Source organism: Pyrus communis, chromosome 12 (genome assembly GCF_041283825.1).
Source record: "Pyrus communis isolate YQ-2024b chromosome 12, ASM4128382v1, whole genome shotgun sequence".
Lineage (NCBI taxonomy): Eukaryota > Viridiplantae > Streptophyta > Magnoliopsida > Rosales > Rosaceae > Pyrus > Pyrus communis.
Genome location: NC_142576.1, coordinates 8,860,953 through 8,887,787, shown reverse-complemented (window position 1 = coordinate 8,887,787; position 26,835 = coordinate 8,860,953). Strand labels below are relative to the sequence as shown.

The 26,835-nt window shown below is 37.2% G+C and overlaps 4 protein-coding genes across 5 annotated transcripts; all 4 read left to right on the top strand.

Moving 5' to 3' along the window:
* The first annotated feature begins 1,584 nt into the window (after positions 1-1,584).
* Positions 1,585-8,082, top strand: LOC137745361 (type I inositol polyphosphate 5-phosphatase 8). The gene is made up of 11 exons (XM_068485305.2): positions 1,585-1,938; positions 2,918-2,997; positions 3,112-3,196; positions 3,318-3,386; positions 3,885-3,969; positions 4,311-4,415; positions 4,974-5,412; positions 5,530-5,726; positions 5,852-5,963; positions 6,087-6,235; positions 7,311-8,082. Exons 2-11 carry the CDS (start codon positions 2,968-2,970, stop codon positions 7,522-7,524), a joined length of 1,485 nt encoding a protein of 494 aa, XP_068341406.2. The 5' UTR covers positions 1,585-1,938; positions 2,918-2,967; the 3' UTR covers positions 7,525-8,082.
* Positions 8,083-12,928: 4,846 nt separating this feature from the next.
* Positions 12,929-14,753, top strand: LOC137735910 (L10-interacting MYB domain-containing protein). Its single transcript, XM_068475261.2, has 2 exons — positions 12,929-13,966; positions 14,043-14,753. Exons 1-2 carry the CDS (start codon positions 13,634-13,636, stop codon positions 14,358-14,360), a joined length of 651 nt encoding a protein of 216 aa, XP_068331362.2. The 5' UTR covers positions 12,929-13,633; the 3' UTR covers positions 14,361-14,753.
* A 12-nt stretch (positions 14,754-14,765) lies between these two features.
* Positions 14,766-16,242, top strand: LOC148692291 (uncharacterized). The gene is made up of 3 exons (XM_088681059.1): positions 14,766-15,317; positions 15,398-15,629; positions 15,722-16,242. Exons 1-3 carry the CDS (start codon positions 14,766-14,768, stop codon positions 16,129-16,131), a joined length of 1,194 nt encoding a protein of 397 aa, XP_088537185.1. The 3' UTR covers positions 16,132-16,242.
* A 6,859-nt stretch (positions 16,243-23,101) lies between these two features.
* Positions 23,102-26,462, top strand: LOC137745487 (uncharacterized). 2 transcript variants are annotated; one of them, XM_068485443.2, is made up of 6 exons: positions 23,102-23,461; positions 23,773-23,948; positions 24,272-25,540; positions 25,620-25,688; positions 25,765-25,963; positions 26,112-26,462. In XM_068485443.2, the coding sequence occupies exons 2-6, from the start codon at positions 23,946-23,948 to the stop codon at positions 26,180-26,182; spliced, it is 1,611 nt and encodes a 536-aa protein (XP_068341544.1). In that variant the 5' UTR covers positions 23,102-23,461; positions 23,773-23,945; the 3' UTR covers positions 26,183-26,462. The 2 variants fall into 2 exon arrangements, with proteins under 2 accessions (XP_068341544.1, XP_068341546.1); XM_068485445.2 differs by having other exon boundaries at positions 23,113-23,461; positions 24,231-25,540.
* The last annotated feature ends 373 nt before the right edge of the window (positions 26,463-26,835 follow it).

Here is a 26,835-nt window from a genome sequence, read left to right as displayed (position 1 = left end):
TTATTAAGAGTTATATGGAGTTTTTAAGTGTCAAAAATACACTCGAAAAAAATGAAAAAAATAGAGTATTCACACAGTTATCAATTTACATGAGAAATTGACGATTTGGAGTTTTGGTGGTACTTGGGTTACGACAATACTTGGTACTTACTAAAGAATATTTTATGTAGTCACTTTCTGATTTCATCCAATAAAAAATGACACGTATTATTTGTTTTCAAAAACTCAAAAAAATTAATAATATGTCCATTATTTTTTAAAATAATAACATGTGTAAAAAAGCATGGGACAAAATAAAAAGGTAAACTAGTGAGTACCTAAATGGAAGAGGATCCTCAACAAATCCTCATCGTTCAAAATTGATCTTACAGTCAGAAATTTTCTCTACTTTTTCACACAGCACACTTTCACATCCCAGAATTATCTCCCCTTCTCGCCTACGGTGGTGTCCAGCATGCCACCACCGACCAAGTTCGCAGCGGCAAGGAGTTCGACGGCCAAATTGGGCTTCCTCAATCTTTCTCATTCACTTTCACAACTTCACCACTCACCACTCACCCACCTCCATGATTGTTGTCATTCCACCCAATCCACTCCTCCTTCCTCTCCCACCATTAGGACTGCCATCTTCACACCCCAATCCCCTCTGGTCATCTCACCCCCATCCCCTCCTCCTTCGTCTCCCATCGCCTGCACCTTTTCCCTCTGGTTTTATGGCCGCACGATTAAATTTAATGACCAGTATTGATGGATTCATTGGGTCTGCAGGCAAAGCTCTGTAGATGATCTTAGTCGGTACCCAAGAATTTTTTTTTTTTAACTAACGATATTATCTACAGGGATGGAGTGGGTGTAGCCTCACAATAGACTAACAATAAGCTAGTTAAAACTCGCTTTTAGCAAATTTAGAGCATCTCCAATTGAGGCCTTAAATGCAGTCCCTAAATATAAGGACAAATGACTTCTAATGAGTCAAAATTGAAGTTTTGAAAGTATTTTAATACATAGAAGGCTCATCAGATACCTCAAAAATTATCAAATATGAGAACTATATATAGAGACTCAAATAGGAAACTCTATATTAATTTTGAATGGGAAATGATGCTGCTCTTTATGCTTTTTTTCCTATTTTTTTTAACAAGGCAACTTCTCATTTCCCTTTTTTTTTCTTTTTTTTTCAATTCTTGAAAAATCAATGATAAAGATAGTAATTTTATTTTTATCAATGGTTACAATATTTCAATGAAATGAATAATAATTTTTTAATATTTTAATCTCTATATTTAGGGATTATTTTATAAGAAATTTTCATTATACACTATTCTTTTAAGGACTCGAATATTCCTTTAAAACTCCTAAATAAGTCATCAAAAGTGATCGTGTGAGTCCTTGAGTAGAGATCTTCATTAGAAATGCTCTTAAAACATTTCACTTATAAATGAATAGTAATACCGTACTAAGTCGGTAGTAAAGTATTAACTAAACATAATAATTGCACTCCTCATGTTTTAACAAAATGACTAAAATACCCATAATGGAATGTGTGTGCTTTTTAAAAGTTGGACTTCAACGTTGAAGACCTTCGTCTAGTCTCACTCCCTCACACTTCTTTGCGAGCACCTTTTCCCTCTCTCTCTCTCTCTCTCTCTCTCCTTTTTATTTTTACGAGGAAAGCATCTTGATGTCTATAAATTTGAGAAGCCATAGTGTTGCCATTTTGCTTTTACGAGGAAACGCCCACAAATTCCTCTGCATTCTTTCATCTCTCCTCCTCCAAGCCAACCAAAACAAGCAACACATCAGGCCTCGGCTTCTCTGACTTGTCTCTCAACCTTCTTTGCCTGATCAACAACGAAAGCTCCACAAAAGAATTAGGGCTCTCCTTTCAAGTTTTCAACCTCCCTCAATTTTGCCATCATCTCCTTTGGATTCATTCCTGTAAGCATTCTATTTCCCCAGTAAAACCAAAACCCCAAAACACCCAAATTTTTAATTTTCTGTAATTGTTGTGTTTTGCTTGTTTTAGTCATTGATTTGTGACGTAAATCCATTTTTTATCAGCAATGCGATTGACAGTACGTCCCACAGTTCTTATGTATCTCTCTCCGCTCTCTCTATCTCTCTGTTTCATTGTCCCACTATTTCTGTGAATCTCTGTTTATCTCAAATCACCAAGATCTGGTGACTCGTTCCCCATATTTACAAAACCCATATCCCAAATTTCCCAGATAAACAAAAGATTCCGGTCCCGATCATTTCTCATCATTCTTCCATATTTTGGTTCTCAAAGTCCAAATCTTTTTTTTTTTAATGTAAAACCCAGCTCCAAACTTTGACAAAATAGAATCTTTTGTGACATATTTATTTAGATTTGATCCGTTGCTAAAGATCTCAAACCCAAAAGGGCCAACCCTTTTGGTCACTATTCTTGTTTTTGTTTAAGGCCTCCCTCTCTGTAAAGGCTACCTCCCTTGCTTGTAAAGAAATATTCCTCCTCCCAAAAGGATGAACCTGGCCTACTCTCTCTCTCTCTCTCTCTCCCCCTCTTATTTATTAATTAGCCCAAAAACCATTTTCTCCAAATATTGTAATTTTTTTAATTTTAATTTAATTTCTTCAAGCTTACGTTGATTCCGAAGCTGTCTCCATATTTCCTGCAACTGGGTTTCTTATTTTCGGTTGAATGCTCCAGTTGACACTGATTTAATCTCCGTTTTCGCTTTCTTTTTTCTCTTGCCGTAAAAAATAAAAAATAAAAAATATTTTTTTTCCTTTGATTCAGCACCCATTTTGTTTTTCTTGACGACTTTCACTTCTCTAGTCATATTTTTTTTTTCTTAATTAAGTAATTATTAATGTGTTTTTAGATTGGATTTATCTTAACCCACCTACTACACTCGCCTTCCTCTCCGTTCAGATTTTAGAGTTGTGGACTGGATTTCGGTCCGGTGATCGGACGGCGGAGCAATGAGGACCAACGGTGGGAAGATATCCAAGGTACCCAATTCATCTTTTGGCCATTAAATTTTCGTTTATCGTAAATTTGTAATAGATCGGGTTCTCGAAACCGAAACAGAAATTAAATCCAATATCCGAACTGTTTGGCTACAGCCTTCGTGGCCGAAAGTGGTGGCGAGGAAATGGCTCAACATACCAATCAAGGGGGATGAGTTTCATTCCGATTACTCTCCGAAATGTAAGATTTCGGGTTTTTTCCGGTTTATTAATTTTTCGCGGTGTATCGTTTCGTATCGGATGCGTTCGGTGTTTCGGCGATTCCAATCTGAAGTTGTTTGTTTGCTTGTTTGCTGTGTCAGATGAGACTGGGAGAAGGAAGAGCTGCTCGGACGAAGACCACTACGTCGTCGTACCGGACGATTTTTCAGGTAATATTACCATGCAGCTGCACTGTACTCGTACTTGGTTCACCTTTGGCTCTTTATCCTCCAGCTGGAACGGGCGCTCTGATATACTCTGAGCCGTCCGATCCACGGCTTTTGTTTTTAATTTTGATTACACAAGAACTGGGTCACGATGGGCTCCCTTGATTCTAGATGGGTCCCCCTTGGGATGGTTTAGTGCGAGGATTGTTTTAATTTATTGGAAATGCGAATTAGGTTGTCGTAATAAAGTGGTTGGATATTTAAAAAAAAAAAAACCTTCCAACCAATTTTACCGTGATATTTTTGTATTTTAGACACATTGAAAAACCCTCAGAGGTTATTCTGGTTGTGCCACGTGGACGGGGAGGATGTTAGGCTTATGAACCTGAGCTATTGTGCTACAGTAACATAGGTGTCCTTTGCTATGTTCTTTCTCAAGTACTTGAGCTTTTTTCAGTTTTGGGTATTAATTTTATTTTATTTTGTGTTTATTTTTTCAAGATGGATGCAAGTTGATGGGGGAAAGAACCCAGAGACAAAGTTGTGGAATGGAGCCGGCGACTGTCACTGATGATCTCAATCTCAAGTAAGTCTATATCACGATTGTGTAAGCGATGTTTATAGGGCATAATTACCTGTTAAGTGCGAATACCTACAAATAATTAGCGCACCGTTGTATGTGTTACTTAGTGTTATTCAATGAGCCGTACTTTCATGTGTTTCTATTGTAGCCGGATTTGCGTATTTAGTTCAATAAATACGCGGCCGTAACTTTTCTTATATTGTGTTGTGTGATTTTGACTTTACTAATGTATGATTCAATTTTGGGTAATTTTCTTGAGAATAATCTGACTAGGTCTTGGCCTTTGAAACAATGCTTCTTTTCACACAAGTTTTTCTAAACGAAGTCGTTTTGTCTATGTTTAGGATGTTCGTAGGGACATGGAATGTTGGAGGCAAATCACCCCAGGACGACTTGAACTTGAGGGAATGGCTGAAATCTCCTACTCCTGCAGACGTCTATGTTCTTGGGTAACGGTCTTTGCTTTGCATCTCTCTCTCTCCTTCTCTCTCCTTTCTTCTCTCTCTCTCTCTCTCTCTCTCTCTCTCTCTCTCTCTCTCTCTCCAGGAATTTGCATACCAAGTTTGACTCCTTTCTTGTTTTTTGCTTTGTCTTGAAAATGGTAGTAGTCTAAACATCGAAAAGAAGACTTTGTGCCAATGAGTGGTTGTCCAACCTATAATTTACACTTTATTAGATCCAATCCAATATTCCCTTTATATTAGGGTTCTTGTTTAATTCGATGTTTGTTCTGTATGCACGTTTTAATTATGTAAAAGGATACTGGTAATATTTTATTATCAAACAGTCTAACGTGTTATGTTGGTAAAGTATAAGTTAGTTGATTAGTGATTTTCTTGTCAAACAGTCTAACAGGTTATGTCATCATAAGTTGATTAACTAGTGATTCAGATTAACAATCTGACAATGTTTTATGTAAAAGTTATCTGGCAAGAGAACTTCCATTTGTCATGCTTTCATCAAGTTACTTGAAATTTATTTGAATTTGGAACTTTTTTCTTAATTAGGTTCCAGGAAATTGTCCCTTTGAACGCCGGGAATGTATTGGGCACGGAAGATAAGGGCCCAGCTGCCAAGTGGCTGTCCCTGATTCGCGAGGCACTGAGCAAGAATGACCCTGGACAGCTTGACAAGCAAGGCAAGCCTAGGCTCAGCTTCTCCGACTTGCTTTCTTTAGAAGATGAGCTTAGCAGTGCAGATTTTGAGAGACTTCTCAATTTGAATCCGGCGTCGACTTCAAGTGGAGAAAACTCACCAACCTCGCCAGTGATGTGTCAGTGCAAAGGCAATAGTCCAACGGAAGGAAATCGTTACTGCCTATCAGCAAGCAAGCAGATGGTTGGAATTTTCATGTGCGTGTGGGTTCGTGCGGATCTTTGTAGACACATTAGCAACAAGAAGGTCTCGTGTGTTGGTAGAGGCTTAATGGGATACCTTGGAAACAAGGTTAGTTACTTTAAATTTCAAAACATAAAATTTATACCACACGAGAATAAAACTATTTGTATGATGACGTTGTTGTTTAGATGGTTGCTCTAAGCTATATGATTTTTCATGCGACAGGGTTCAATATCAATCAGCATGACATTGCACGGAACAACGTTTTGTTTTGTGTGTGCACATTTAACCTCTGGGGAGAAAGAAGGGGATGAGATGAGAAGGAACTCAGATGTCATGGAAATCTTAAAGAAAACAAGATTTTCTCATTCATGTAGAACAAAGGGACAACGGCTTCCTCCCAATAGCATTTTAGACCATGAGTAAGTCATTGAAACTAAACCTCTCTTATTTTTGTTCATTTAATTGCCATTAAGTACACACTATACATTATGGTTGTTTTAATCCTACAATTAAGACAATTTTGCCTGTTTTTAATCTAATGCAGCAAGGTTATTTGGCTCGGGGATTTAAATTATCGGCTAGCAGCTGCTTGCTGCGGCGACACAGATGAACTGTTAAAGAAGCATGATTGGCAGGCACTTCTACAGAAAGATCAGGTAAGATACTGATGTAAGAACTGTTTTTCCCCCAAACATAGGGGGAATAGGTGTACTGGCCCGAATCGAAATGGTGTCTTTGGTATTTCGCATCTTACGCTCGGATTTGTTGTTTCTTGGCAGCTAAGGATAGAACAACAAGCAGGTCGAGTTTTTAAAGGGTGGGAGGAAGGGAGGATATATTTTGCTCCAACCTACAAATACCTAGCTAATTCTGATCATTATGTTGCCCAAAGTTCTAAATCTAGAGATAAGAGACGCACTCCAGCCTGGTAAGATTCCAATCAGTTTCCCTATGTGCTTATGAATAATTGCATCAAATTTCATCACGCATTCATCGAGTTTATTGAAATGAGGAACAACTAGTGATCACCATCATTACACAGACATAATGTAATTATATGTTTCGTAATCTTCATTATGAATTTTTAATTACATACGGTGAGACCTGTTTTAACCTATATTAGAGATATTATCATTGATTAGCAATGTGGTCAGTAAATGTAGTACATCAGGTAATAGCGTCTCATCGTTAAAAAAATTTTCTAGACTTCGCGTTGAGGTGGACCCAAACTGTTGCTAGTTAAGGACAATCAACTTTATCAAGCCTCCATATTCAATTAGGGTAATCGTCCTCCTACTCCAATAACCGACCTGTCAACTTTATTGAATCTGTGTTGACTCCAGGCTGCAGTTCCGGATTTGTTTAAAATATTTTTCAAATTGTTTGTAATTAGTACCGACCTTTTTCACGTTTTTTATTAAACTGAATTAATCCAAATAAAGCTTAACTTTTACTTGCTACACTAATCTTTTTTAATTGGTGTTGTGGGTGGTGGGATTTAACTATTTAAGCATCATAAAGCAGGGACCATAATTATTATTTTTGTCCACATGAAATCAAAATATTATTTTTTGGTCATCATTTATGTTTTACGTTAATTGATGGTTTAATTTAGGAGTTGGCAGGGGAAACAAAGAACTCTTTCCTTCATCTAATTTTAAAAAAATGAACATGTGACATGTACAGACTGTCATGTCTGTATTATCATATTTAAAACAAGTTGCTTGTGTTTAAACCTTTGCTACTGCGGTCCTGCGGGCGTGGGCATAGCCACATTGGTGAGCAACGATGCTCTTTATTATGCACCCGAGTTCAAATATCTATTTCCGCTGTTTACATTTGTTTAAGGTATAACATCTGCATTGTTCTAGTTTCTCGCTTTCATAGGCTGAGTTTATGTTTGTCGTAGATGCATTTATATTCAGTAAATGTGGTTCAAATAGTTTTCATCGATGTTACTTTAGTTCGGAAAAGAGACTAATGTGGTTTGATATATATGGCAGGTGTGACAGGATTTTATGGAAGGGGGAAGGGCTTAAACAAATGTCTTATGTGAGAGGGGAATCGAAATTCTCAGACCACAGACCGGTTTCTTCGCTGTTTTCAGTCCAGTTAGACTTGGCTGCCAAGAAAAAGCTCAACTCTTGCATGCTCAAGTCATCAGCCAAAGTGCAGGCGGAAGAGCTTTTGCTGCTCACGGAACCAAAAGCTGCTTAGACACCACCTCAAGGTTCTGATTTAATTACTGTCGAACACAGCCCACATTTTTGAAGACCAAAAGCTGAAGCAGCCAGCCAATGTACAAATTTACAGCTAAGTGCTGTGTAAATTGGTTTGGTTTTGACCGACTGACAAAATCAGAAGCTGGTGTCCCTGGCTTTTTTTGACAGTTGTTGGGACTAAAATTTTAACCTCTCAAAGGCGTGCTTAAATTTTTGAAGGCATGATGATGATGAAATGGTGTCGTTGGTGGAGCAGAGAAGTGAAACAGAAACATATAAGCTGCTGGGACTGGGAAAGTTGGGATGGAGAGTGAAAGCAGCTTCTGTGAAAAGTTGAATTGTAAATGGTTGATCAGCTTTTGGCAGAAGAATATATCTTTGTTTGAGATTAAGTTAGGGGGAGAGGGGACACAGAGAGAGGTTGATTAAAAAGTTGAAATGTGTAGAAAAAAAGGACAGTTTTGATTGAAAGTTTTCTGTTAAGGGAACTGGGGGAGATGGTGGCTTTCGTTTGCTTTTACAATTTACTAATGAAATTCTTTTATATTTCCAACCAAGTATAAAGATGGTCTTACGGCACCGACAACGCCGTTACGGATTCATTTAAATACGTATATTTATTAACATTATATACCTCCCAAAGTTAAACTAGCTTTTTGTCACGAGTTATAATTTGAGTAAACTTGCAACATTAAATAATAAATGAAATGGTTTTGAAATTTTGATTCCAGCGTCTGGAACAAGATTGAAATCAATTCCCATCCAATGTTTGGCAAACCCCAGGAATGAAACAAATGCAATCCTTATTCACTGAAGTGAAAATCCTAAATTTCAAAACATGTTAAAAATTGATTTGAAGTTATATATGTTTTAATTATAAAGTAATTACTGACTATGTCAACAACAGAATAAAAGTAGTGTTAGTCCAGCCGTATTTGAATTCATCAACTTGTAGCTATATCCCTATCCAAGTTGACAAACACCACAATCTGCTTTATCAAGAAAACATTGTACCACTATGACTTCAAATTCGGATCTCCGTGCGCATGACAAAAGACTATGAGAAAACTCCACGTTTGTTAAAAGTAACTCATAAAATTTCTCTTATGTTGACACATAACATTGTCTCGTGCTATAATTTCAAGTGAATCACTTTCAATACTAGCACACCCAATAGCATATGGAAGAGAACAAGACAAATGCCCACTAAAACACAAATGGAAACACTTTGAACCAAATTTTTTCACCCAATTTTGTTAGCAAGTCCATTATACTTTGGGCCATACCCTTTTAAAATACAGTTTTCCTTTAAATATATTGAAAACAGAAAAGAAAAAAAAGGCTTCCCCCACTTTTTCCCCAAACACTCCAAAGAGTCTGACTAATTTCCAGTTTCTAATCCTCCAATCTACCAACAAAAGAGTTATACCATTTGATCCCTTGATCAGCTAAAACGTTAAAAAAAAAAAAAAAAAAAAAGCATCATGTAAGGATTTTACCATGAATTCTTTTTTATTTTTATTTTTTTTATTACTTTACAAATTTTACAAAGGGGCATGCTTGCTGGATCATGCATCTATGTTATATATATATATATATATATATATATATATATAAGTGTTATTGGCACTCCAAAAATCTTATTCTACACTCCTTACAAGTGTATTTTTCTTTCCTAATATAGAAAGTTTGGAGTGTAGAATGAGATTTTTGGAGTGCAAATAACAATTCCCTACATATATATATTTATAAATATAATAGATAGACCTATAGATTCACATCCGATATCTTTCTATAGATTGTAATGGTATCAATTCACATGTCTGTGTGTATATGGGGTGGAATAAAAATAAAATAGAAATGATATTTCAAAAAGATGGCTAAGTGGTTGATAGCTCCTGTAAGATCTCACATCGTCCATGGGTGTGGATCCTGTAAGCCTTATATGTATATTCTCATCTCTACCTAGCAGGAGGTCTTTTGGGAGCTCACTGGCTTCGGGTTCCGTAGGAACTCTGAAGTTGAGGAAGTTCGCGCGAGAGTAATCCCAGGATGGGTGACCCATTGGGAAGTTCTCGTGTGAGTTTCCAGAAACAAAACCGTGAGGACGTGGTCGAGGCCCAAAGTAGACAATATCGGTGGAGTTGAGCCCAGGATGTGGTGGGGGCCCGGGCCAGGATGTGACAATTTGGTATCAAAGCCAATCCCTGCTCGGAAGTGTGCTGATGAGGACGTCGGGCCTCTAAGAGGGGTGAGGATCCTGTAAGCCTTATATGTATATTCTCATCTCTACCTAGTACGAGGCCTTTTGGGAGCTCACTGGCTTTGGATTCCGTAGGAACTCCGAAGTTAAGCGAGTTTGCACGAGAGCAATCCCAGGATGGGTGACCCACTGGGAAGTTATCGTGTGAGTTCCCAGAAACAAAACTGTGAGGGCATGGTCGGGGCCCAAAGCGGACAATATCATGCTACGGTAGAGTCGAGCCCGGGATGTGGTGGGGGCCCGGGCCGGGATGTGACAGCTCCGGTCTTGAAAACCAGTATAGTTCGAAACAAAGAACTATTGAGGGTTCAAATCCCTCTCTCTCAGTGAATAGATTTGTTGCTTTTCTTTATTTTATTGGTTTTGCCCAACTTAGTAGCGTAGCATAAAAGGAAATGGCTTGGCTAAGGTGCAGTTTGGGATTGAGGTGATTAAAAAAAAAGCTAGGATGAAAAAAAGCTGGTAAGGATTCTGGTGTTTGGTAAACATCCCAAAACAGCTTTTTTTCAAAGTTTCACATGAAAAAAAGCCAAAAAGTAGAAGCTGCATTTTGTAGCTTCCAAGAAGCCGCTTATTTTTCCAAAACACGGAGCTACAGTACCCACTTAATGAATTTTTTCAATTTACCAAAACTGCCCCCTCCTTTCTTCTTTCTCCTTCTCCCGATCCTACACTCTGCACTCCCTCTTTCTCTCTCGCAAAAAACTTCTACCCTGTGCCGTTCAAAGAACCCCTCTTCCCTCCCGCCGCTACACCTCTTCCTCCTCCTTCTTTTCGTTTCTCTCTGTCACTCTCAACGCCATACCGCCGTCGCGTTCTAGGTACCAGCTACTTGACTTGCTTTCAATTTTTGCTATAACTAATTAATTTAATTTTTAGGTTAGGGTTTGGCTGCTCTCTGATGATGAACCCATGTTTTGGGGTTTTCTGAAACAAGGTTTTGTGTGGCAACCAACAAACGAGCTCGATCTCATTGATTAGGTAAACATAACTCTTTCTGAAACAGGGTTTGGTGTTTGAATTAATGTTCTAATTTTCAGTTTTGGGGTTATGTTCTGATTTTCAATTTTGGGGTTTGAATTAATTCTCTAAATTTCAGTTTTGGGGTTTGAATTAAGGTTATTATCATGAGATCCATGAAGCAATTTCAGTTGTTAGGGTTTGATTGGCAACGATGGTGTTGCTTTGTTTGTGTGAAACGCTTGACAACCTGAGAAAAACAAGGAGGTTCACCAGAGTCAGTAGATGCTAAATGATCACCCGTGAGATCCTTTAGGGTTAAATCATATGATTCATCACACGAGCATAGATTTTGATACTTGTAAACGTGAAAAAAGTTGTGTAAAATGATTGTAAACCAGTAAGTGAAAATAGAACTGTGTTAAATTTGGCAAATGAAAAACGAATGAAGATCCACAAGATAAAGAAGGCAACAAATTTATTTTATGCTGTAAAAAACTATTAGTACCAAATTAAAAGTTGCTAGATTTCTGCATAATCCAAGGAGACATTTGGTTTTCCCATGGAAAAAAAATTACAGAATGTTGAGTTTGCCCTTTAGATATATACACCTTCGATTTCAATACACCTTTTAGAGATACACTACAAAGTTTAGATGTCAATGCTCAATAAATTTGTCGCATTTATACACTTAGGTTTCAGTAATAACGAGCTTGCAGAATCTGCTTTGCCTCATTATTAGTCCCCATTTAGGAACTTGTTTTCAACTGTGTGCATCTCTTCCTAGGAAACTTCATTTTGCATTCTCCAGACTCCACAGACAAAATTGTACTCTGCTATAAAGACGTTAACAACATCCATTCTGTGTAAAGGCTCCGTCATATTGTTGATTTTCATCCATTTGAATGCCACATATAAATGGGTTTCCTTATCTTGAATCTATAAATTCTATATGTTGTTGGTTTTAGTTTCAGTTTATCCGTCCAAGATGTTGAGATATGTGAAATAAGAAGCCTAAAAAGATCTGTATGAAGCTATGACCATCTTTATTTGTTGCTATGTTATTTGTCATCATAGTAAATAGAAGAATGATGTAATAATAGGAAAGAACATTATAATTATGTCCTAAGAGTGTGTCTAAATACTTGCCAAATTCATGGATGAGAAAACAATACCTTGTACTTTTTAGAAGTTTTCAATGAGTAGAATGTGATCATCTCGTATGAACCTTGTTTAGTAAGGTGAACTGATCCTTCAACTGATTTCACAACTAAGGCTCTGTCTTTTGACATTTAAGTCTTCCAGAAGAAGTTTACTGGGTTGGGGTGACATTTTGCTAGTGAAGTTGTATTTCCAGTTTGCTGGGTTGTATTTCCATTTTGCTGGAAGGGACTAATATGATAGTTCACAATTTGGCATGTGAAGTTGTATTTCCATTTTAGGGCTGCTTAAAAGCAAGCGTGCCCCATTTGATTAGCTTACATATGAATAGATGTCAAAAACTGTATAATGCTATAAATGTCGTATAAATCTTTCTAATATTAAAGAAGATAAATTTAACATACTTATAATCTAGTTTATAGTGAAAACTGTTGAACTATTGTCTGATCCTGAAGCAGATAAGAATACAGATTAGTATCAAACAAATTGTATTACGCTTTATATGTAGTCAGTTCATAAAACCAGGTAAAGACTGATTCCACAAGTAACCAATTTAAGAAGAAATCTCTATCTGTAGTGCTAAAAATAGTCCACTAGTAAAAATAACGCTTGAAGGCGATTCGCAATGTCACACTAATGAGTTTCAAAAGCTCAGAGTCATATCACACCTTTGTGAAACCTGGACTTGCAATCACAGCACAGCGAACAACACTGAAATCAACGTGCTTCAAGAATGCCTATCGATATACAAAGCTGTATCATTAGATGCAAGCTATGTTTGACAGTGTGAGGAGCTTCCGAGTAAAACTCAACTTGAAATTACCTGTAATACATTCTCAAAGAACTTATTCAAAGCGTATAAAAAACAGAAAGATATTAGTAATACAATAAGTACAGAAACTCTTTTAACATCATTCTTGCCAGATAACTTGATGTCAGGAAAGACAAAATCTAAAAAAGAAAACATACCGACTCGTAACCTGCAATCCCAGGTCCGTGCTTGCGAGGAATTGAAGTTTCTAGTCGTGAACAAGTAATTGTCATACTGATAGATATAGTTGCAAGAACATTAGTCTCATAAGGTCATAATTTTTTAGGTGCATGATAAGTATAGGATAACACTGCATATGCTTAATCTTGACTTTGGAGCTTTCTATGAGTGATATTTTCAAAACCACAATTTCATAAAGAAAGTCCAAAAATAAGTTAATCAGAAGATTTTAACCAATCTGTCAGGCAGTTTTCCTAACACACATTTCAAGGATATAACCAAGATCCTAATGCAGAGAACTACCAGAAAAATGGGGGAGAGTAATGTGGCTAGGGTCCTAGGGATGGGCAATGGGTCTGCATGGATACTCCACCATCACCATCACTCATCACCATTCAAACGAATCATGTTGCAAATGATGTTAGGCACACCTTTTACCAATAAGGAGAATATGTGCTAATCCTTCTTGCATTAAAACCACAGCTAGATCAGCACTTGCACCGGGATTATTCAAATTGTAGAAACAAGACTACCACATAAATACAAGACCCTAAACATTAATGTCCATCCCAGGAGGTTCCACTATGCATTAGCTATAAAGATGGCAATATTATTTGTTCTTGGTTAATAGCTATGAAGTTATATTACAATATTATTTGTTCTTGTTTTAATATATATATATATATATATATATATATATATATAAATACAAATCACTAGCTGGTATAGATGGCAAATAAGGGAACATCTTCGTCAAATCCTACTGCTACATGGAATGCCCACAATATATGTATATTTTGTGATCTATGCATCAAGGAGGTTGAGGCCGGACATCGTCCGGGCACTTACTTTGACAAAGAAGGATATGCAAATATTAGAGCTAACTTCAAGGCAGAGACAGGGCATGATTATGAAAGAAAGCAATTGAAAAATAAGTGGGATGCACTTAAAAATGAGTGGAAGTTATGGAAAGAGCTAGTTGGTAAAGAAACTGGCCTAGGGTGGAATTCGAACAAGGGTACCGTTGATGCCTCTGAGGAGTGGTGGAATAATAAAATTCAGGTTTGTGTTTTTATCTTTTAATATGTATTATGATATCATGCAATATGTATTAACTATATTCTTTCTTTACTTGTAGATAAACAAAGAATATGGAAAATTGCGAAAAAAGGGCATTAGTCCTGAGATGGAGGAAAAGTTAGATAGGATGTTCTCGAACACAGTTGCTACCGGTGAACATGCATGGGCACCTTCATCTGGAGTACTACCACCAGAGACAAGAGAGGAATCCATAGGACAGATTGATTTAGAGGATGAGGAAGAAAGTGAGACTATGCAGGATCTAAGGCAAGCTACTAGGAAGGGAAAAAAAAGAGCGGTTAACCAAGGAGAATTGCAAAAGAAGGTTGATAAGAAAGGAAAAAAAATTGGAGGCGCTGCAAAACTTTGTGGTTAAATTGACCGTCCTGTTGAAGTTTATGAAAGTAGGAGTTCTGCAAACTCATTGATGAGGCCGCTAAATTTAGGCAGTAGTATTGCGGAAATGATAGCGTCTGTTGCAAAATTGCCTGGTTGTGAGCCACCTAGCGAGCTATGGTTGTTTGCTACATGTTTATTTTGTAGTGCAGAGAAGCGAGAGATGTTTGCCACTATGAAAGATCCTGAAGTGCAGCTAACTTGGTTGAAATATATGTTCAACAAAGAACAATAAGGAGCTAAAACTATGAATTAGGACTGTGTGGTTTGTGTTTATTGAATGTTGCTTGTACTTTGTGTTTATTGAATGTTGGATTATGATTTCTTATTAAACGTTGGATTATTCATGAATGTCGGATTATGATTTCTTAGTGATCGTTGGATTATGACTTGTGGAATGTTGAATTATGTGTTGTGTTACAGGTGTATATTCAATATGAACACCTATGATGATGATGATGTTGAGGATCTGGAGGATGGTCTAATTATATGTGCTATAGCGAAAGCTGTTGAAACATATTATTTAAAATATGTCCACAAAACTCCGTGTATGAATTCTTCCCAAACAGGTAATATTTGGTTGATGGAAGTACTACAAGGACATCATGTGCGATGCTATAGAATGTTTAGGATGAACAAAGATGTCTTTTATAGATTATCTAATGACTTGCAAACTAATTATGGATTGAAAGGTTCAAGGAGAATGAGTGCAATTGAAATATTAGGAATGTTCTTGCATATGTTGGGACATGGTGTGAAAAATATATTAGCTCAAGAGAGATTTCAACATTATGGTGAGACTGTTAGTAGATATTTTGGTGCTATGTTGGATATCGTATGTAAGATGGCAATAGATATTATCAAACCGATGGATTCGGAGTTTCATGGCATTCCCCAAGAAATAAGGAGAGATACAAGATACATGCCTTATTTTAAGGTAAAATTTGACTCGTCTTCTAACTTATTTGCAAACTAGAAGTGTAGATTGACGGTTTTCTTCTATGTTATTATTTTTAGGATTGTATTGGTACCATAGATGGAGTTCATGTTGAGGCTTCAATACCACCTCCGGATCAAGTTCCATACATTGGTAGGAAAGGAATACCGACTCAAAATGTTATGGCTGCATGTAATTTTGACATGCAATTCACATTTACTTGTGCCGGATGGGAAGGCACTGCACATGATACAAGGGTTTTTCCATCCGTGCTACGAAATCCAAATTTAAACTTTTCTAAGCCTCCAAATGGTAATCTTCATACTTGCTTTGTATTATTATAATATTTTACATACTTGCTTTGTATAATTATTACAATACAAAACAAAATTTTCAATTGTCAGGAAAATATTACTTGGTGGATGCGGGATACCCACAAATGAGAGGTTATTTGGGACCATATAAAGGTGAAAGATATCATCTCCCGGACTTTCGTAGGGGTGCTGAACCAACGGGTCATAAAGAGGTATTCAACCACATGCATTCTTCTCTTAGGAGCATCATTGAACGAACTTTTGGCGTATGGAAGAAAAGATGGGCAATTTTAAGGGATATGCCTAATTACCCGTTCAATAAGCAAGTGAAGATTGTCATTGCTACAATGGCTCTTCATAACTACATACGGAGGTATTCTGAACGTGATCGTCATTTTGATGACCCTAGGGACTATTGTGAAGAGAGCGATAGTAGTGATGATGATGATGAAGAATACCAAAATTATGAAGTTGAAGGATCACATGAGATAGAAGCATAAAGAAATAGAATAGTGGCAAGTTTGATGAATGCATCTAATTAGATTACTTTTAAGTACATTAACAATATTGTACTAATGAATTCTAACTATTCAGTCTAAAATATTTCAATTGAAGTAGTTTGCCATACTAATTAATATTTAAGATAAAGTTTATAAATATGTTTCTTTTACAAATAAAGTATATTTAGTAATTCACCTTTATTGGTTAAGAAAATTAAATTAATGGCACATCTAGTATTATACCCTTTTTACATAAAAGTTTATCAAACATTATCAGACTGCTTTTTTTTCCAAAAGCACTTTCACAAAAAAGTTTACCAAACACTCTGCTGGCTTTTTTTCACAGCCGTTTTTTTTCACAGCACAACAGAAGCAGCTTTTTTTCAAAGCACAGTAATACCAAACCAACCCTAAGTGGGATAACCGAGCCATAAAAATAAAAAAAATAAAAAAAAGATTAGAAGATATAAATGAGTTGAAAAAAATCAACCTGATCCACCTTACATACTAAGTTTGGTGGAATCAATTTGATTTCTACTTCAAGCCGGGCACAAGATGCTAAAGGTATTTTAGCTCACTTTTGTTCAGTCAAATAGAACCCGTGTGAAATCCTATTCCCGGAGTTTCACTATTCATTACGTATCTCATCATTAAAATTTGGATTTCACGTTTACATTATTTTTATTAGTTAATTTTAGGAATTGAATCGTTTAGTTATTGAGTTTGAATTTTCATAATTAATCTTTAAAATTTGTTGACCTTTCGAGGTCACAATTAATGTTTTTGAATAGATTTCGAAACCACGAACACATAGGCTCGAGCCGTGTGCGAATGAGGATTATAAAGAAAATTTTACAGACGTTCGAAGTTGTTTTTCCTAATTTTTTATTTAAACCTTAATTCTTTAGTTAAAAGAATTTCCACCAAGTGGGAATTCGGCCCAATCACATAAAGGAAAGCTAAGGGAACCAATCAGAAGGGGGAACTAATGACCAATCAAATTAAAAGGAAACTAAGGACCAATTAGGAGAGGGAGAACTAGGGACAGGCAAAATACCCATGGGTTTGGGTAACCGCGGTTACCCGCCTATTTAAAGTTCATGGTTACGGTTATGGGTAATCGTTTAAATGAACAAACGGTTATGGGTATAACCGTTTATCCGTGAAATTTAAATGGGCGGTTGTGAGTATTACCCGCGGTTATAACGGGCATCCATTTACCCATTTATTTTTGTTTTTTACTTTGTAGTTATTGGTGATACTAATTAAATTTATGCATATGGGTGTGTGAAAAATCATGGAATTTAAACCTTCTATTTATGCATATTGATGGATGGTGATACTAACTCAATTGATTTGGTACTCCGCTTTTGTTTGCTTTTTTTTTTTTGCTTTTTTTTTTTTCCTTCTAATAACCGAGTGTACAATGTAAACCTTCTGTGATCACTTACCTTTGTTGGATTCATGCTAATTGGTGTCGGTGTTCCTAAATGGGATACTAATTCAATTTATACATTTATTTTGTAGGTCTCTTTTGGTGACAACAAGTCGATGAGACTTTGTGATTGAACGTGCTAAATCATTAGTGTTCGAAAGTGTTTAGTTTCGGAATATTTTAAAGTTTTGAATTATCTCGTATTCAAGATAATGACTACTTTTTGTTTTTAGAAGCTTTACTTTGTCATCATATGCATTATAATTAAATACTTGTTTGGGTGTAGCAGAAAAAGATCGTTCGTAAACTATTATTTCAATTATTAGAATTGTATGAGGACTTAAATGATTAACATAGGGAAATGCATGCTAAAATGGACCTATAACGGTGTTTAATTGTCAGAAAACGAAAATTATGACAAATTTTTCTTTTGTAATTTTCAAGTTGTTAAAAAAAAAACATGTAGACGGGTGAAAATGGGTAAATGGGTAAAAAAAAGGATAAACGGGGTTCAAAAATGGATAAATGGTTATGATTAAATGGGTAAACGGTTATTGTTAAATGGGTACACAGTTATGGGTATGGTTAACCGTTTATAAACGGTTATGGGTATGGGTATAGCCATTTATGCAATTACCCAACAGGTAAACGGTTATGCAGGTATGAACATAAACGGTTATGGGTAAATACCTGCGGTTACCCGTCCGCCATAACCGTTGCCCATCCCTAGGGAGGACCAATTAGGAGAGGAGAAGGAAACTAATTTCCCATCCTGTACACCGACACACTTAACCCATTCGACCCAGTTAGATTCTAGTGGTTCCTAGCCATTTTTCAGACGAATTGCACCCAACCATCACTTGCAATCACCACCACACTTCTTCTCCACCATTGTTCATTCAAGATTGGATGGAAATTGGGCCAATTTGTGGCATTTTGCGACGGGACATCTAAAGGCTTCATCGGCGGAGATCCGCCATTTTTTAATGTAATCCCGTCAATCTCCTCCACCATTAGACTCCCTTGAGCCCTTGAACAAAGCCTAATCAGTTTTAGGGGTGGCAAAACACCGAGGAATGAGAATCGAAGCACACCCATTTCTAGGGTTCCGGTGGATCAAGGAGGTTTTCAGGTGTTTCCTAGTCGAATTGGACTTTGGCCCTGGTACGAAAGTTGTTCCTCTCATTGAGATCTTCATTCTTTTAAAATTTGAGAATTTTTAGAGTTAGTCGGAAAATTAGGTTTCTGTTTGCCGGAAACCGCCACCCGCAACAACGCTTGGCCAGTGGGCGGATGTTGCCTTTATAAGTTAAACTTGATGTTCTAATTTCATTTTTTATATCCATTTGATGTGGTTCAATAGTTTGAATCTAGTATTGAATATTACGCCACTTGATCATTATGTGATCCGACGATTCGACCGTTTGATCGTCACCAAACCTTAATACATTATAGTACATGATACTTGACGACCATATGAACTAACAGATTGGGAATCCGACCTATGGATGTTCCCAAATTGAATTTCTAAGTTTGTAAAACCAAACGTTGATAGCAACCTAATTCTAACAATTGGCGGAAATTCAATCGTTGGATCGTTCTGAAATTTTAGAATATTGTTTTAGAAGCATAAGGAGACTCTTGGGAAGCTACGTATTTGATAGGTTGATCTTCCATATTAGGTTACTAGGGTTGTGGACCTTACCCTCGATCTTGATTGACGGTTGACTTTTTAGTCAAATAGCCCAAGTTCTTCTAGCATGCCGTTGAGCTTAGAGTGTTGCTAAGATTCCATAGAGCTTATTAGGCTAAGCATGATGATGTGTCTTCCTCGATTTACGTACTGATGGCATCACACTGTGTTATGCTTGTTGATTTTATATGATTTAACTTGTTATGGAGTGTGGTTGATTTGTATGTTTGGCCTGATGTGATGAAATGTGAGGGCTAGTAGTACACCATGAAACCATTGTCATGGGGTTTGTTGCTTCAAGACTTGTTTCACATATCATATCATTATTTTATTTCTCGTTTCGTTGAGCCGTTCTAATTGCATACCTTGTGCTTTGTTCCATTTCTTGTTTCGTTGAACTTTTGTATTTTGAGTACTTGGTTCATGTATTGTTTCCTCGAGCTGTTTTCATATTCTTGGACTTCCGCTCAGTTCCGTTGAGGGATCCTAAACTAAGTTCAACTGGGGTTCTGTTGAGTCACATGGTTCCCTGCTCCGTCTGGATTCCGTTGAGAGGTCCGGAATCCCTCATGCTCCGCGATTCCGTTGAGTGGTCCGGAATCGTATCTAGCTTGGATTTTGTTAAGTGGTCCGATATCCATTGTACTTCACGATTCCGTTAAGTGGTCTGGAATCATATCCACTTGGATTCCGTTGAGAGGTCTGAAATCCAGTTTGGTATTATGGTTTCGTTGAGAGGTCCAGAACCTGATTAATTGCTTTGTTGATTCTTCAGATTGAGTTTGGATTAAGATAGCTTCAGATGTGTAAGCTTCAGCTGAATTGTATTGTTCTAGCCCTGCATTTCGATGTATTGTATGTGTTATTGATTGGGGTGATTATTGGATGGTGTTGGAAAGCATATGTGTGTGAATGACAAGATGACTAGAGAATATTATTGTGCTTCGTCGAATGTTCCTTGAGATGTTGCATGCCTGAATCGTGGTATTATGTTAGGACATAGTGGTTTATGTGATGAATGTTCGAGTGTAGTGAATGACGAACTACGAATTGCTTAATCCCTGTTTAGGGTATGTAGGCAGTCTAACGAGGTTGTTAGATGCAGCCATAAAACATACAAAAAATTACTATGCGATTTGATTCGATTCTTGAGTTGTGCTTTGCCCATATCCCGAATGAGGGATATGTTAGATACGATTTTTTGGTGACGTCACGTGTCAATATTGGACGTATGTCGAGATCAGGGTATGACAACCCGTCTCTCAAAATTCTCAACCAGGAAATTATCCATATTTTTACTAGTTTTGTGCCTCGAACCCAAATACAGAGAGCAAACCTGACTTGAAATTTTACCATACTTCTGCTGGACCACTTGTCTTAGTTAAAATGTTTCTCCTAGATCTAATTCTTTTGGATGACAAGTCCAAGTTGTGGTTTTCTCACCCTTTACATATTTCACTTTAAGAGGAGACATTTTTATTGGTTGAAATTGAAAAAGTTAACGGAGTATCACAGACATATTGTGAAATAATCTAGCTAAAAAAATGGATTTAATCATAAACCCTAATATAGTAAGTAGAGTTTGATGTTTCAACTAAGGTTGGACGTTCTCTTCATCAATTCGAATCTCTAGACTAAAAAAAAAAAGAGTAAGCAGAACCAAGTCAAGATGATATTCATCAACAATTACCTATAGGAATAGAGGAGATGCTTCCAATTGCATCAACCACAGAGTTTCAGATAATACTAATTCAAATGCCATAAAACTAAGTCCCAACAAATCAAAGCTCCAATGTCTATTTTAAGGTGCATGGTGATAATGCTACTACTCAACAAAGTGTTTTTTTTCCATTAAAGTAAATTTAAATAAATATAACGACTATATATAATTTAAGTGGGACAACCTTTTGCTTATAAATCCAATAAGATACGGACACATGTCCCTGACTCAAGCCACCCTCGTGACACGGCACGTGTATTATTACCATGGCGTATTGTGGTAATAATACAATGTTATGAAATAAACTTACACATATTGGACTATTAATCTGCTTCACTTAATTTATGGATTTGAGTTGTAACATGTGCAATGCTCTTTTTTTTTTAATATCCTGAAATTCTGTGTTTTTCTTCGAAAGGATTTTTTTTTACCGATGCCCACGTTAGTATTCAACACCTAGCATGCCAACTCTTTTTAGTTGCTTGTAGCTAGAAATTTGATGTTTGCATCTCTATTGTATTGTATGTCTCGTGATATTAATCAGGTCACATGTCTTTTTTTTTAAATTGTTACTGTAATTTCTAATATTCACGTTTGGGTATGGATAGTTTTTTGCTATCCTCTATACTATCTCTGTTGTTTAATAAATGACCCAATTAAAAAAAATACGAAGGCCTAGTTTGGCACGTCGTATTAAGCGTCAGATAGGATTAATAATAAGGTAGCAATTGTTTGGTGCACTATTGTACTAAATAAGAACCCGCGTAATTATATGATCCATGAAATTTAATACGATTGACACCAGACAATTAATACAACCCAAAAGCTCGGTATTATTAGTTGGGGGCGCTAAACAAAAACACGCTCACTTCTCCTCTTTGGTTTCACGCATCTGCTCCTTGGCGAATCATCTCCATCTTCAAGAGCAGTTCCTCGACGAGTTCTCGACCCCAACCGCCATTCCTCTATAATTGGTCGCCAAGCAATTTCCCATATCGTCTACCACTTCCTGCTCTGTCACATTTCAATCGTTGACGTCAAAGCACGACGATGTGGACGAAGAGGAAGTTGAGATCAGGAAGCCCGATCAATGTCAACAACAATAGACTCAACAGCTCAATGATCTTCCGTTGCCGACAATGTTGGATTTAGCTCCGATGGCTCTGGTTAACTCGGACCTTTGTCGCGAATTGATTTCTTTTCTTCATCAATTTGGATTTTCAATTTAATTAGTAGTTGTTTTGGTTGGTGAATTGATGTGGGTTCTGGGAGATTGAAGAAATGAGGAAGTGGGATCATATGGGAGGGTGGGATTTGAAGCGTGAAGAAGATGGTGAAGAAAGAAAAAAACACTGTTCTAAAAATGCGGCGCTAGGCGGCTGGCCATTGCCCCGATTAATGCCTAGGCATTTGAAAATTAAGAAATGGTGTCTAGACCTGCTGAGGCGCCCGCCTAGACCACCTAGGCACCCACCTAGCATGCCCAAACCCGCCTAAGCACCTACCTAGGTTGTGGCTCACTTAGACAGAAAATAGATAACTTTCATTTTGCATTTTTTTTCTTCAATAAATTGTAAAAGACTTGTTGTAGACTTAAATGAACACACATTATATGCTTGTTCTCTATTTTTCACTATATTCCAATACTTCATAATATATATATATATATATATATATATCATTCTATTTTGTAGTTTATGATGAAATTGTTTATATTTTAAGTATAAACTGGCACTTATTTACACAAAATATAATAAATTTACATAAATCCGCCTAGTCTGCCTAGGCACCCGCCTACCCGCTAGGCCCCAACCAGCCGTCTGACTAATGCCTAGCGTCTTTTAGAACCTTGAGAAAAAGCTACTGGGAAGAGACCTAGATTTTTCACCTTCTTTTTTTTTATTTAATGTTGTTTAATTACTTTTTTTTTTCTTTCTGTTTTTCTTTGTTTTTCTCCCTTTTTATCATTTTAATAATTATTGTGTGAATTTAAAAAAAATTACTATAGTCCGACGTGTTATACGATGAATAAATTAATCCGATACAACACCAAACATCTGATTAATTTAATCAATATTATATGAAAACTATTTATCATATCCGACTTAAATAATCATTACAATCCGAGCTGCTAAACAAAATCTAAAAGACTAGAAGAGGTGAGAACGATGATGTACTCATTTAATATAAGTTGTTCTTGTTCAAACACTTTCAACTTCCGATCTCCAACTGAAGCTCAGTCCAACCGGTTTCAGAACAGTTCGAGTCCCAATGCCACGTGTACGGCCGCGATGCAATTTCCACGCAAAGTGAACGTGCAGGGCACCCACATCATCTTATATCTTTTTTCGCTCGACTTCAAAATCCAAGTCGCTCTCACACTGTCAGATCTCACCACGATCTCCGTCCGTACATTATCCGGCTTGTTTTCCGGCCGACGCCGGAAAGTTCATTGATCATCGTCTACGGATCCCACAATCAGGTTTGCATTGAAAATACCGCTTCTTTTGATGATACGTTACAGAGTAGGGTCTTAGGGTTAAGAGTCTCTCTTCCTATTTAGCTGATTAAGTCCCTGTTTGGTTGCACTGCTATTCAATAAGTGATTTTCAATCCTGGATTTTCAGAAAGTGGTATTCTTTGCATGACAAGTTCGATTTTCGCTTCGTTTTTCAACATTTTCTCGGTTGCCAGACAAAGCATGACTCATGTATTTTTGGTGGATCATCATTGTTTAGTACTTTAATTAATTATGTTTATTGATGTATTTATTTGTTTAATTTTCTCTGGCAGATAAGTGCTTAAAGTTTTGAGCTTGAGCAGTTTGGTATTTATCAAAATTGGACTATCAATGTGCGTTGTTGGTGGAAGGAGACTTGTATATAGGAGTGTAAATAGTTGTGCAACCAGGTCCCCGGCAAGTGCAACAGCCTCGGCAGAGTGGAGCTCGAAGTGAAGCGGCAGAAATGGTATGTTTGAATCAAGTTTCATGTCTCTTTAATGGTGTTTTGCTTTCGAAATTGGCTTTTTTCATGTGTTTTTAGCAATGTGGTTTCGGTGATGCCTTGGTTTGTATCTTTTTGTTATTGGTTCGGTTGTTAGGTTTTCGTATGCAAATGTGTTCGAAGTTTTGGCTCTCATAACTGATTGATGTGTTTCGTTGTCGATTTAAGGTTTCTAGTTTTAGCTTGTTATTTATTTACAACCACCATAGAGCTTTAAATTTTCTTATTTTCGTATATATAAATTAGTTATGCAGTGAAGACGTCTTCCTGAGTAGTATTTGTGACAGTCTTTTCAGAATCACGGCCTTTGGATGGCAAAGGGTACTGGGTGTTTAAACGAAGGTGAGGCACTGTATGATAATTCTTCTCGAATTGAGCCTAAGCGTTCTCATCAGTGGTTCATGGATGGTCCTGAGGTAGGGATATCCCCCAACAAGAAACAGGTTGTTGAAGTTCCAAACAACAATCTGTATTCGGGAATGTTAAATGCAAATGTTTCTCCGTGGGGAAATGTTCCTGGTTTTCACTCATTCTCTGGCCAATTTGCTGAAAGGTTATTTGATTGTGAAATAGACCGGGCTGTGAAATTTGATGACACGAACATTCCGTCTGTTGGAACGGAAAAGATGAATTTGGCTAGAAAAGTTAATGAGGATCTATTTGGGAATGACTCCTCATTTGGTCTATCTATGTCCAATACACTAGAAGATCCTAGATCCAGTCCTAATTACGGTGGATTTAGAAAAGTCAAAGTTAGTGAGGTCAAGGACTCTGAGAATGGCATGCCCTTTTCAATAGGACAAACGTATATTCAGGCAGATAATGATGCCATGTTGGCGTCTCAATCTTACAAGGCCAAAGACAACTCAGCTTCCACGGGTCCCATTTATAAGAAAGGGGATGACAACTTCATATCCATGAGTGATACCTACAGCAGGGCAGATAACAGCTTCATATCAATGGGGCAACCCTTTAACAAAGGGGATGAAAGCATATCGTTTGGTCAATCATACAAGGAGAGCAATAACACCCTGTTAATGGGTCAGACATGCAATAAGAGTGACAATAATATCATTTCTATCGGCCAAACCTATAAGGTAGAGGAAAATACCATATCAACAGATAATTTCTACAATAAAGGGGAAGAGAGTACCATATCCGTTGGTCATGCGACTCATGCCTACAGCAAGGGTGACAACAATATGTTGTCAGTTGGGCACTCTTATAATAAGCGAGAGGGTACTATCATATCCTTTGGCGGATGTGATGATGATGATGTGAATACCTCTGCAGTCTTTGGTTATGAACTTCTGATGGGTCAACCTTTTGTGAAAACAGAAACCGTGAATGAGAAAGAGTTGGGCAAATCAAATTCCGGTGCATTTGTTAATGTACCTCATATAACTGCTGGAAACGAAAATGTCCTGAAAAAGATAGTTGAACAGAAAACGTCTAAGAAGGTTCCTCCGAACAACTTCCCTTCAAATGTGCGAAGTTTGCTGTCAACAGGTATGCTGGATGGAGTTCCTGTAAAGTATACAGCCTGGTCGCGGGAGGTAAAATCCTAGTACTCATGCTTTCATTTTCAGATTAGATTATGTTCGGTGATACATATGTTCTTCATATGCATTTCAGAAGGAGCTGCAGGGTGTTATCAAAGGTTGTGGGTATCTATGTGGCTGTCAGTCGTGCGACTTCTCAAAGGTGAGTTTGTTCAGTTTTTGCTTTTAACATATTGAAGCCCGGTTTGATGTCAATTGGACTCAACAATGCTTATCAGGTAATCAATGCATATGAATTTGAGCGTCATGCTGGTTGCAAAACGAAACACCCAAATAATCACATATATTTTGAGAATGGTAAAACTATATATGGGACCGTTCAAGAGCTCAGGAGCACACCACAGAATATGCTGTTTGAAGTTATTCAGACTATTACTGGTTCGCCTATCAATCAGAAATCCTTTCGCCTTTGGAAAGGTGATGCACATGATCTCTTCATTACTGTTGGACCCTTGACTTGTCCGTACACCATTCGACACTCCAAATTTCCCATTTTCTTTCTGGTATACCCGCTTTATGTTACGAACGCTGTCTTCTCATGCTTGCTCCTCTTTCTCCTTTTCAGAATCCTTTCTGGCAGCAACACGTGAACTTCAGCGTATATATGGCAAGGAAGAGGGGAAACAGCTTAAATGAAGCAAGCTTGTCCGGAGGCAGGACCATCTTTTGTTTTGTGAATACAAGTAATCGTTTTTTGGCTGTACATTGTTACTCATTTGACGGTGACTTCATCACTAACGCAATGGCTCGGCATAGTTATGTGAAGGACAAGGTGTTCTTGTAAATCTTTAAGACAAAACTTATGTCAGAATAGAACCTCCGTTTTTAGTCGTCGGACATACGATGACGGGTTGTAGTTTGTATTTAGTAAGAGTCTTGAAGGAAATGAAATTTTAAGATAATTTGGCACCAAAAACAACACTACAAGAAAATTGATCTTAGGCGTGACCATTATACACTAGTCACAAGCAGTGCCTGAATTAGCGACCAATTTTGCCAACCGATCACAAATGTTCACGTTGCTCAGTGAAATTTGTTTAGGCTACGTTCGGGTGAGAGATGTATACATTTTGGACTCCTTTTATCATTTGTTCTTTTCAATTTCTCCTCGCATTTCATTTGCAAGATGCGATTGTGATGGCCTCAAGATTGAGATTTTCTTTTACATCGCGTGCTTGCTTCATTGGCGTTAATTCATCTTCGATTGTTTTGTCCGCGGACTCATAATCTTTCGCTTTTACCCCATACAACAAGATATAGGCCGGCGATTATGACCGCAGCACCCAGCA

What these genes read in the sequence shown, in the direction of transcription:
- LOC137735910 (XM_068475261.2), top strand. Translation starts at nt 13,634, where the DNA reads ATGGCAAATAAGGGAACATCTTCGTCAAATCCTACTGCTACATGGAAT. An exon ending in GGTGGAATAATAAAATTCAG is followed by an intron (nt 13,967 to 14,042) that starts GTTTGTGTTTTT and finishes CTTTACTTGTAG; the next exon opens with ATAAACAAAGAATATGGAAA.
- LOC137745487 (XM_068485443.2), top strand. An exon ending in AGTCGTGCGACTTCTCAAAG is followed by an intron (nt 25,689 to 25,764) that starts GTGAGTTTGTTC and finishes AATGCTTATCAG; the next exon opens with GTAATCAATGCATATGAATT. An exon ending in ATCCTTTCGCCTTTGGAAAG is followed by an intron (nt 25,964 to 26,111) that starts GTGATGCACATG and finishes TCTCCTTTTCAG; the next exon opens with AATCCTTTCTGGCAGCAACA.
- LOC148692291 (XM_088681059.1), top strand. Translation starts at nt 14,766, where the DNA reads ATGACTTGTGGAATGTTGAATTATGTGTTGTGTTACAGGTGTATATTC. An exon ending in GATACATGCCTTATTTTAAG is followed by an intron (nt 15,318 to 15,397) that starts GTAAAATTTGAC and finishes TATTATTTTTAG; the next exon opens with GATTGTATTGGTACCATAGA. An exon ending in CTTTTCTAAGCCTCCAAATG is followed by an intron (nt 15,630 to 15,721) that starts GTAATCTTCATA and finishes TTCAATTGTCAG; the next exon opens with GAAAATATTACTTGGTGGAT.
- LOC137745361 (XM_068485305.2), top strand. Translation starts at nt 2,968, where the DNA reads ATGAGGACCAACGGTGGGAAGATATCCAAG. An exon ending in TGGGATACCTTGGAAACAAG is followed by an intron (nt 5,413 to 5,529) that starts GTTAGTTACTTT and finishes TTCATGCGACAG; the next exon opens with GGTTCAATATCAATCAGCAT. An exon ending in CACTTCTACAGAAAGATCAG is followed by an intron (nt 5,964 to 6,086) that starts GTAAGATACTGA and finishes GTTTCTTGGCAG; the next exon opens with CTAAGGATAGAACAACAAGC.